General features: G+C 44.8%; 1 protein-coding gene across 1 annotated transcript in view; it reads right to left on the bottom strand.

Moving 5' to 3' along the window:
• Positions 1-12108, bottom strand: part of LOC126176063 (membrane-bound alkaline phosphatase-like) — a 160989-nt gene that overhangs the window by 98814 nt on the left and 50067 nt on the right. The window contains exon 3 of the mRNA XM_049923196.1: positions 1989-2209. Coding sequence (XP_049779153.1) covers positions 1989-2209 — 221 coding nt within the window. The remainder of the gene's footprint in view (positions 1-1988; positions 2210-12108) is intronic.

Genomic DNA, 12108 nt, shown 5'->3' with positions numbered 1-12108 from the left:
GGAGTGCAACATGGGGCTTTTCGGTTCCCCATATGCGCCAGTTCTGTTTATTGACGAAGCCGTCCAGGTAAAAATAAGTTTCGTCAGTAAACCAAATGCTACCACATGCATATCGCCGTCATCAATCCTGTGCACTATATCGTTAGCGAATGTCTCTCGTGCAGCAATGGTAGCAGCGCTGAGGGGTTGCCGCATTTGAATTTTGTATGGATAGAGGTGTAAACTCTGGCGCATGAGACGATACGTGGACGTTGGCGTCATTTGGACCGCAGCTGCAACACGGCGAACGGAAACCCGAGGCCGCTGTTGGATCACCTGCTGCACTAGCTGCGCGTTGCCCTCTGTGGTTGCCATACGCGGTCGCCCTACCTTTCCAGCACGTTCATCCGTCACGTTCCCAGTCCGTTGAAATTTTTCAAACATATCCTTTATTGTATCGCTTTTCGGTCCTTTGGTTACATTAAACCTCCGTTGAAAACTTCGTCTTGTTGCAACAACACTGTGTTCTAGGCGGTGGAATTGCAACACCAGATAAATCCTCTGTTCTAAGGAATAAACCATGTTGTCTACAGCACACTTGCACGTTGTGAACAGCACACGCTTACAGCAGAAAGACGACGTACAGAATGGCGCACCCACACACTGCGTTGTCTTCTATATCTTTCACATCACTTGCAGCGCCATATGTTGTTGAAAATTGTAACTACTGTAATTTCGAAAGTTTGTCCGCCTGAAAATGTACTGTTGTCCCAAGCATATTGCAACAAACGGTGTATTTCTATCGCTGCTCGTTTAGTTTTTATTGCCGTTTCAAATATACCGGTCATTTTTGAAACACCCTGTATATGCCACATACGATAATGTATACACATACGATAATGTATACACTCTTATTTATCCAAAATTACTGTCTATCTTCTTCTACACCGTATCGTTTATCCGATGGTCATCATTTTCTCAGTCTCTTAACAAACGTGTCTCTTCATTTTTGGGTTAGCTTCCGTCGCATTTCGTTTCGGCAAAGTATACAGAACACTTGTGAGCAACCAGTAGCACTGTTAATTCTGGTTAGCCCTTTGTACACGTATATTTATTTTTCTCAGCAATCATTTAGAGTCGCATCTTGTGAGAGTTTCACTAGGACTATGGCCGTCCAGTATTATTCCCTTCGTTATCACAATCCTCAGTGATTTGATTTAATCCTTGGATAATTTACATTTAATTTCGTCCCAGTCTGCGCAGCAGTTCTCTGGAACGTGCTCCCATGCTGGCAGCGAGGCTGGTAAGGCGTTGTTGCTGCAGGGCTGACAATTTCTTCACCAGCGTGGTCACAGCTTCTGGATGGTCACTGATGCAAGTAGACGTGTCGCGGTACCTTCCCCAACGCACTCCACAGGTGCTCGATGGGATTTCGGTCGGGAGAAAGCAGACCAGTCAATTTGCTCTGTATCCTCTCGTTCCAAGACGTACCCCACCGGCGCTGTTTGATGGGGTCGCGCACAGTCTTCCATGAAAATTAAATCAGGGCCGAATTCACTCCTGGAAAGCGACAAAGGCAGAGGAATACGGTGTCACTATAACGTGGAGCGATGCGTCCGCTGTGCCCATCCAGCATAATATTTCACCACAACATAACGCCTCGACGAGCACAACGGTCGTGTTCGACAATACTGGACGATCTTCATATGACGTGAGGTGGAAGCACTATGCGGCCATGAATGTTGAAGGTAATATTTATATAATAAGTACGAAATAATTCTATCAGGAAATGCCATCACTCTCTATAGACTGTGGACGCGAGTAAACAAAAGAGAGCAATTAATTAAAAACCGTGTAAAAAAACATCTGTTTCTTAACCGTTGCCAGAGTCCGTTACCAGAAAATTCACATGTGATTTGGCACAACAGCAAGTGATCTTCATCACGCAATCTACTACCGAGATGAATCGAGTGGTAACTGACAGCGCTCCGTTACTTGGCCCTGCTCACCTTTGATAGTCCGGTGTAGGGGAACTTCTCGAAGCTGAGCTGTGCCTGCTCCCCTGTGGTGTTGGAGCGCTGACCCAGCAGGATCCTCGCCGCAGTCATAGTGGGGATGGACATGCCGTCGCCCAGGAACATGATGACGTTCTTGGCGTGCCCCATAAGCCGCTGCTGTCGCAGTGTGTCTAAAAGCGCCGCCTGCGCTTGGTTGTGCCAATGGGCCGCATCTGGAAGACAGTAATACCGAAATGTACAGAAGTCTCATTACTTAAGTGTAGAGGCAGCCGCCGAGCCGAGAGGACGCGCAGCAGAGCAGTAGCAGCACTTGTGTGATAAACCGTAAATCAACTCAGTTTTCGTTTTCGTTCACGTGCTTCTGCAAAGAAGTGAACTGTACGTGTGTATTTTACTGTGCAGACTAGTGGTTAGAAAATTAATCGTTGTTTTTGTTTTTGCGTGTCTTATGAACATCCTTGTGCAGCGCGGCTTCCTGTTGTAAGTTTTCCTTGTAGAGAACATTATTTCTGTTTAACAGCTTGCGTTCTGAGAGTTCAGTGACAAATCTGCACACCAACGTACTTTATCCTCCTTTGATATACACTCCTGGAAATGGAAAAAAGAACACATTGACACCGGTGTGTCAGACCCACCATACTTGCTCCGGACACTGCGAGAGGGCTGTACAAGCAATAATCACACGCACGGCACAGCGGACACACCAGGAACCGCGGTGTTGGCCGTCGAATGGCACTAGCTGCGCAGCATTTGTGCACCGCCGCCGTCAGTCTCAGCCAGTTTGCCGTGGCATACGGAGCTCCACCGCAGTCTTTAACACTGGTAGCATGCCGCGACAGCGTGGACGTGAACCGTATGTGCAGTTGACGGACTTTGAGCGAGGGTGTATAGTGGTCATGCGGGAGGCCGGGTGGACGTACCGCCGAATTGCTCAACACGTGGGGCGTGAGGTCTCCACAGTACATCGATGTTGTCGCCAGTGGTCGGCGGAAGGTGCACGTGCCCGTCGACCTGGGACCGGACCGCAGCGACGCACGGATGCACGCCAAGACCGTAGGATCCTACGCAGTGCCGTAGGGGACCGCACCGCCACTTCCCAGCAAATTAGGGACACTGTTGCTCCTGGGGTATCGGCGAGGACCATTCGCAACCGTCTCCATGAAGCTGGGCTACGGTCCCGCACACCGTTAGGCCGTCTTCCGCTCACGCCCCAACATCGTGCAGCCCGCCTCCAGTGGTGTCGCGACAGGCGTGAATGGAGGGACGAATGGAGACGTGTCGTCTTCAGCGATGAGAGTCGCTTCTGCCTTGGTGCCAATGATGGTCGTATGCGTGTTAGGCGCCGTGCAGGTGAGCGCCACAATCAGGACTGCATACGACCGAGGCACACAGGGACAACACCCGGCATCATGGTGTGGGGAGCGATCTCCTACATTGGCCGTACACCACTGGTGATCGTCGAGGGGACACTGAATAGTGCACGGTACATCCAAACCGTCATCGAACCCATCGTTCTACCATTCCTAGACCGGCAAGGGAACTTGCTGTTCCAACAGGACAATGCACGTCCGCATGTATCCCGTGCCACCCAACGTGCTCTAGAAGGTGTAAGTCAACTACCCTGGCCAGCAAGATCTCCGGATCTGTCCCCCATTGAGCATGTTTGGGACTGGATGAAGCGTCGTCTCACGCGGTCTGCACGTCCAGCACGAACGTTGGTCCAACTGAGGCGCCAGGTGGAAATGGCATGGCAAGCCGTTCCACAGGACTACATCCAGCATCTCTACGATCGTCTCCATGGGAGAATAGCAGCCTGCATTGCTGCGAAAGGTGGATATACACTGTACTAGTGCCGACATTGTGCATGCTCTGTTGCCTGTGTCTATGTGCCTGTGGTTCTGTCAGTGATGTGATGTATCTGTCCCCAGGAATGTGTCAATAAAGTTTTCCCTTCCTGGGACAATGAATTCACGGTGTTCTTATTTCAGTTTCCAGGAGTGTATTTTCAAACTCAGTATCGCTATTTCAGACCGTATATCTATTTTACACAAAGTACGATATGACAAAGGGACTTTGCTTGTTGTGAGCAGACACAAGGAGCGTTGGCTGCTGTCCGTAAACACCTGGAAGCTGTGTTGGCTGCCGTCGACAAGCTTCTAGCTAATGCTCATAGTTGCGATGAAGTCGGGGCGCCAGTGACGAGACCTGCGACACCTTTGGTGTCGCTGGACGTCGCTGCGGCTTCCGATACGCAACATCTGACCGGTCCGTCCTCACTCCAGGGTGGGTGGAGACAGTTGGTGGATTCGTGTGTCACTGGGAGGAAGGCGAAAGACGGAGCAGGTCGTGGGGCTGGCTCCCTACGCCTTAGGAAGAGGTGCGAGGTGCATCCCAGTGTTCATGATAACTCTGCGCTAGCACGGGATGCCTCTCCTGTTGGGCCAGCAGTCGAGTTTCCTGCTCAGAACGGACAAGTGCAGAGGGTGTGTATGCTAATCGTTTGGAGCTCCAATGTTAGGTCTTTGATGGAGCCACAGCAGGCAAGGCGAGAAAGAATTGCAGCGTGCATTCGGTATGTTTGCCGGGAGGTCTCATCCGTGATGTGGAAAAGGCCGTGCCGGCGACTATCGAGCGCACTGTGTGCAATCGGCTGCATGTTCTCGCACATGTCGGCTCGAATGGCGCCTGCCGCTTGGGTTCTCAGGTCATCCTCGGATCCTTTCGGCGGCTGGCTTGTTTGGGGAAGGTAACTAGCAACGTACACCGTGTGCGGGCTAGGCTGTCTATTTGTAAAAAAATGGCTCTGAGCACTATGGGACTTAACATCTGAGGTCATCAGTCCCCTAGAACTTAGAACTTGTTAAACCTAACTAACCTAAGGACATCACACACTTCAATGCCCGAGGCAGGATTCGAACCTACCGCCGTAGCGGTCCCGCGGTTCCAGACTGAAGCGCCTAGAACCGCTCGGCCACACCGGCCGACAGTCTATTTGTAGCATCGTACCCAGGGTTAATGGCGGTCATCTGGTTTGGAGCAGAGTCGAAGGTCTAAGCCAGAGACTCAGACGGCTCTGCGACGGTATCGGGTGCGAATTTCTCGACATCCGCTATAGGGTGCAGAATTGTAGGTTTCCCCTTAATAGCTCAGGCCCACAGCTACCTCAGAGTATATTGGTCGTGGCAGATCAGAGATATAAAAGATTTATATGATTTTAGTAAACTGCAGGAGCATCCAAGGACAGGTCCCAGAATTAGTATCGCTTATTGAAGATTATAAAGCACAGGTAGTATTGAGAACAGAAATCCTAAGTTCAGACTGGAATGTTTATCGTAAGAGTAGGTTAGTGAAGCCGGCCGAGCGGTTCTACCCGCTACAAAAAAATGGTTCAAATGGCTCTGAGCACTATATGACTTAACTTCAGAGGTCATCAGTCCCCTAGAACTTAGAATCATGTAAACCTAACTAACCTAAGGAGATCACACGCACCCATGCCCGAGGCAGGATTCGAACCTGCGACAGTAGCGGTCTCGCGGCTCCAGACTGTAGCGCCTAAAACCGCTCGGCGACTCCGGCCGGCTACGCGCTACAGTCTGAAACCGCACAACAGCTACGGTCGCAGGTTCAAATCCTGCCTAGGGCATGGATGTGTGTGATGTCCTCAGGATAGTTAGGTTTAAGTAGTTCTAAGTTCTAGGGAACCGATGACCTCAGAAGTTAAGTCCCATAGTGCTCAGACCCACCTGAACCATTTTTAGGTTAGTCGCCGTTGGTGGCGGCGTGTTTATTGCAGTAATAAATTCGATAAAATCTTGCGAGGTTAGCACGGATTCCGAATGTGAATTAATCTGGGTGAAACTTAGTATGAATGAACGGTGAAAAATTGTGGTAGGATGCTTTTATACACAACCTGGGTCAGGATCTGAAGTCGTAGAGCGCTTCAGACAGAGCTTGCAGAATATCATTAGTAATTTTCCTGATCATGCCGTTGTAACAGGGGGTGATTACAAGTAGACAGGTATAGATTGGAAGTGTTATGCCATCAAAACTGGTGCCAGAGACAGAGAATCATGCGGCATTGTTCTGGATGTCTCGTCCGAAAATTACCTTAAGCAGATAGACAACCAACTGGTGAAGGTAACGTCTTAGACCTCCTGGCCACAAACAGACCTGAATTTATCGAATCAGTTAACATAAGGGAGGTATCAGTGATCACAAGGCTGTGACAGCAACTATGACGATGGGACCTACAAGGTTCAAAAATGGCTCTGAGCACTATGGGACTTAACATCTGAGGTCATCAGTCCACTAAAATTTAGAACTACTTAAACCTAACTAACCTAAGGACATCACACACATCCATGCACAAGGCAGGATTCAAACCTGCGACCGTTGCAGTCGCGCGGCTCCAGAGTGAAGCGCCTAGAACCGCTCGGCCACACCGGCCGGCTCGGCCTACAAGGAATGTTAAGAAAGGTAGGAAGATATATTTGTTCAGCAGTGGTGACAAGATACAAAGTTCAGAATATCTCAGCAGTCAGCATCAAATATTCGGTGATGAGGACGAAGATGCGGAGAACAAATGAAAAAAATTCGAAGGCATCTTTCAATGTGCCCTAGACAAATATGTTCCCGAGTAAGGTTTTAAGGGATGGGAAAGATCCACCACGGTTTAATAGCAGTGTTAGAAAAAGTGCTATGTAAACAAAGAGCACTTCATCTCAGATTCAAGAGAAGTAAAAACCTAGCTGTCAAACAAAAGTTGAACGAAGCGAAAAAGAGCGCAAGGAGAGCAATGAGAGAAGCATTCAATGATTTCGAAAGTAAGACATTGTCAACCGACCTGAGTAAAAACCCTAACGGATTCTGGTCGTATGTAAAATCAGTTAGTGGGTCAAAATCATTTATTCATTCTCCCAGCGATCACACCGAAACCGAAACGGAAGACAACAGAGAGAAGGCCGAAATACAGAATTCTGTCTTCCGAAGTTGTTTCACCGCGGAAGATCGTAACATTGTCTCTCCTTTCAATCGTCGTGCGAACGTCGAAATAGCAGATATTGGGATAACCTGTTGTACAATTATGGAGCATGTTTTATGCCTAATAATTATGACGTTTTTGGAAGATGAACAGCTCCTCTATAAAAATCAACATGGATTCCGCAAACAGAGATCCTGCGAAACTCAGCTCGCTCTGTTCCTCCATGAGACCCACAGCGCAGTGAACAACGGCGCTCAGGCTGATGCCGTGTTCCTTGATTTCAGTAAAGCATTTGACACCGTTCCACACTGCTGTTTAATGAAACGAATACGAGCTTACTGAGTATCGGATCAGACCTGCGAAGACTTTCGTGCAGGCAGAACTCAACATGTCGCTCTTAACGGAACCAAATCGACAGATGTAAAGGTAATATCCGGAGTCCCAGGGAAGTGTGATAGGACCGTTGCTATTCAATATATATATAAATGGTATAGTGGAAAGCGTCGGATGCTTTTTAAGGCTATTCGAAGATGATGCAGTTGTTTATACCAAAGTAGCAACGCCAGAAGATAGTAAGAATTTGCAGAACGACCTGCAGAGATTTGATGAATGGTGCAGACTCTGGCAGTTGACCCTGAACGTAAATAAGTGTAACATATTGTGCATGCATAGGAAAAGAAATACACTACTGTACAGCTACACTATTGATGGCAAAAGTCTGGAGACAGCGTCTGCCGTAAAATAACTAGGTATAACTATCCAGAGTGACCTTAAGTGGAATGACCATATAAAACAGATAGTGGGAAAAGGAGACAGAAGACTCAGATTCAACGGAAGAATCTTAAGGAAATGTAAATCATCCACGAAAGAAGTGGCTTAGAAGGCGCTTGTTCGCCCGATTCCTGAGTATTGTTCATCTGTCTGGGATGAATATCAGGTAGAACTGATAGAGGAAATTGAGAAGAGCCAACGAAGAGCGGCGCTTTTTCTCACGGGATAGTTTAGCTAGCGAGAGAATGTTATGGAGATGCTAAATAACCTCCACTGGCAGATGTTACAAGAGAGACGTTGCGCATCTCGTAGAGATTTACTATTGAAATTTCGGGAAAGCACTTTTCAGGAGGAGTCAGACAACATATTACTTCCTCCCACATATATCTTGCGTATTGACCACGAGGAGAAAATTCGAGAAATTAGAGCCAATACAGAGGCTTACCGACAATCATTCTTCCCACGCACTATTCGCGAGTGGAACAGGGTTGGAGGGATCAGATAGCGGTACTGAAAGTACCTTCCACCACACACCATTAAATGGCTTGCGGAGTATGATGTAGATGAAAGATGTAAATGAATGGTTTAATTTACGGTGAAAAGAGGGTAAACCAATACATTACATTGCAACTCGGCTGCAGTTGCAATAGTGAGTGATGTAACAAAACTGCTTTGACTCAGTGGCGCTCGACATATTGTTTCACCTAGTGGATTTCACTACTTCTTTATGTGACAGACGCTTCCCCATATGGCTCACATCAGGACACAATCTTTTCTATTCGTGTAGTATGGTCTATAAATTTCTATATTTTGGCTTCTGTAATACGAATACTGCGGTTTTTTGGCGCTGAACAGGAAATCATTGTGACTGAACACTAAACAGTTTTTTCAACGATCTGAACGTTGAACCAAATGAAACTTCTTCTTTCTGTATGTCCATACTTTCGGCAGGAGTTGCTAGGGACGAAGCCGTTAGCTTTTGTCAGAAAATAAAACACCTACAGCCATCTTTATGATTTCATTTATTTTGTTGTAACAATCAACTGCCCACTGCAGTAGGTGGTTAGAGTATTGACACCTAAATTTTTAGAGTATCCAATTATGCTGACCACCGATTGGATGTATACAGGGATCGTAACAACCCATCCAGCATTAACTAAAGCCTGAAGATGGCACACCGAAGTGCCGTAACTGGTTGCAACATAATATGTAAAATCCTAAGGATGGCTGTAGGCGTTTTATTTTTTGACAAAGCTTCTTGTGTCTCAAATAGAAGAATATGATTCGGTCATAAGTGTAGAGAATTAGGGGAATTTCATTTGCATATCTTCAAATGGTTCCAATGGCTCTGAGCAGTATGGGACTTGAAATTCGCGGAAAATGCACATTTAAACTAGTCAAATTACACGTCTCAGATTAACATTCTTGTATATATTTGATTTTTGTACTAACAACTCCGCAGATTACAATATTCCAACAGTGGGTGAATGCTACATTAATATGTGCATTCTTTATAACGGAAGTGCAATATTTTGAGATGAACTAATTTCAGAGGTGTAGTCACAAATTTTCCGGTATTTTAAAGCGCTTCTAACTGAATGTAAATGAAACTTAAAGAAAAAATAACTCACCTAGTTGGCTACTGAAGACGTAACTAGGACAAGGGATAAAAATACAGGAGTGATATGGTAGTAGGAAGATTAGTTATTTTATAAATGCATGATTCTGTTATTTACGAAGCTATGCGTAAATAGGAGGGAGGACGTTGTGATCGTATCGGCACAAACTGAAATCGGTGCATCTAAGGATGGATCTGCTGGACCATGTGACAAAGCCGATTGGTTCCCACTGTCTTACTTTGTATGCACCCCTGCTTCATGTATTACGGTATATATGAAATTTATGCTAACTTTCTTTTCAAAATTCTGATTTTAAATTTCCTGCATCAATCACATAGTATGCAACTACTCGAAATGTGAGGAAGAAATTCCCTCCATAAAAGTTTGTTACTCAGGTCATTAAACTTGTTGTTCTGGTTGCAACAAGCTAATTACTTTCTTCAGGAATTATGGTAATCAACAATTATTGCACTTATAAAATTACGTACATCGGGCCATAGGGAAAGTCTGATGAGCTAATAGGAGAATTCGGAAGTAAAGACCACTTTCAAATTAAAGAGCTGCTTTTCCTCTTATCAGCACCATGTTTACGTTAAACCAAACTTAAATACAAAATTGTTAAGGGTTTCGTGGCCACTTGTTGACAAACTGCCTATTGGCTTCTGTCTCGGGTTCTTCGGCTGACGTTCATCTAATGATTTTCTGCCAATAGGCAGTTTGTCAAACTTAAATAGTTCAGAAGGTATTGTTGATTAAAGATTTCACATGGTTCAAACATTCAGTGCCAATTATAGCCAAACCACAGTAAATTTCCGGGATGTTTTGACATAATTTCGATTGGCTGATTTTTCTGAATTCATTGACACTCATATTGATGAACACAACACCCTAATTAAAAATTACTACATTTTCAATAATAAAATTTTAGCATTCCGGAATCGATTCCATTTCTTATATCTGATATTCGCGTTGCATAGTCACAGATTAGGGCTACTTCCTTTATTAGCTGCCGCTCATACCAAATAATATATAAACAAAATATAAAGCAATCTTGTCAGCCAAAGAAAGGCAAAAATTCATTCCTATGGAGTTTATAAACTATTACAAAAATGGTTCAAATGGCTCTGAGCACTATGGGACTTAACATCTGTGGTCATCAGTCCCCTAGAAGTTAGAACTACTTAAACCTAACTAACCTAAGGACATCATACACATCCATGCCCGAGGCAGGATTCGAACCTGCGACCGGAGTGGTCACGCGGTTCCAGACTGCAGCGCCTAGAGCCGCACTGCCACAACGGTCGGCAAAACTATTACAAATTTAAAAAATTGAACGATATCCTGGAGCGAGTCTTTATAAGGCCAAACCCGGCGTAATTTCAGTCAGTCTGTTCATTCTATTCTGTTCATTGTGCTCCTAGTCTTCGTGTGGTACTACTTCAGTCTTGTACTTTAGTCCAGCCTCGGGATCCATTTGTGTTGCCTCTGCGTTCGGTTAATTCAACATAAGAGAACAAATTTAATATTCATGAGAAACAGACACCAAAATAAGTGTTTTGCTTTAGTGGAATAATACTTGTGACTACCTGTGTCGTAACAGTCCTGTGACTTTGTTTTCTTCTTAATTGCGGTTCAAACTAATTATGATCACTTCCTCTATTCTGTACGTACTTTTACTTCTGAAGAGCTAACTACGAACTTACACAAATGTCCGTACTAACCAACTGTGTTCAAACATTAATAATTAGGTTCTTGAGGACGTAATTAAAGATTTATAAACTTAAAATTCATTTTAAGGACAAATCCTACAACAGAACTTTCAGGTGGTGGTCCAAGGAAACTGCGCAGCTACCAAGGCCTATTTCATAACAGGTGACATCAGGTACATAACAATATGAAATATATGTCTTTGTGTTTAGGAATAAATTGATTTATAAAATTTATATTTTGAAACTTACAAAAATTTTAAAAATGAAATAGGTGCTAAAAATGTTAAAGGCACGAAAATGCAAACGTATTTCTTCTCGGAAACAGGGACGGTTTAGAGAAGTTTGGCTCTAGAACAAAATAACTTATCTATCTCCTATTGCGAGGAAGGGTTGCTGCTTTTTTACATTTGATCAAGTGCTGAGCTTTCCAATTCTGTATTAAAATTACCGGGTTGAGATATTTGCAGTGGGTGCATATTTGGCGAGACGTAACTGAATTTGACCGGCCGGAGTGGCCGTGCGGTTGTAGGCGCTACAGTCTGGAACCGCGAGACCGCTACGGTCGCAGGTACGAATCCTGCCTCGGGCATGGATGTGTGTGATGTCCTTATGTTAGTTAGGTTTAAGTAGTTCTAAGTTCTAGGGGACTGATGACCTCAGATGTTAAGTCCCATAGTGCTCAGAGCCATTTTTTTAGACCACGGATTTTTAGGTCGTAAAAAATTGTGTTTTAGGCACCTAAAATAGGCTCCTTCAGTAGTCCATTTAGGCTATATAAAACCTAAAATAGGCTCTAATAAAAATGATACAGAGGAAATAAAAATAAATTAAAATACACAGTGTTGATAATATGAACATCTTATTAGTCATTAAAACAAGGAGAATGAATATTTACACGGTTACTGAGCACAGCAATCTACAACATTAATGTTGAACATAACTCCAAATATTTTTGAGTTCCTGCAAGATAAAGATCTCCGTAAAAAAAGATGTGGCAATGGTCTAATTAATACATTCGTAGTTTCACATAT

This window comes from Schistocerca cancellata, chromosome 3, assembly GCF_023864275.1.
Source record: "Schistocerca cancellata isolate TAMUIC-IGC-003103 chromosome 3, iqSchCanc2.1, whole genome shotgun sequence".
Taxonomy (NCBI): domain Eukaryota; kingdom Metazoa; phylum Arthropoda; class Insecta; order Orthoptera; family Acrididae; genus Schistocerca; species Schistocerca cancellata.
This window is presented reverse-complemented; position numbering and strand designations above follow the sequence as displayed.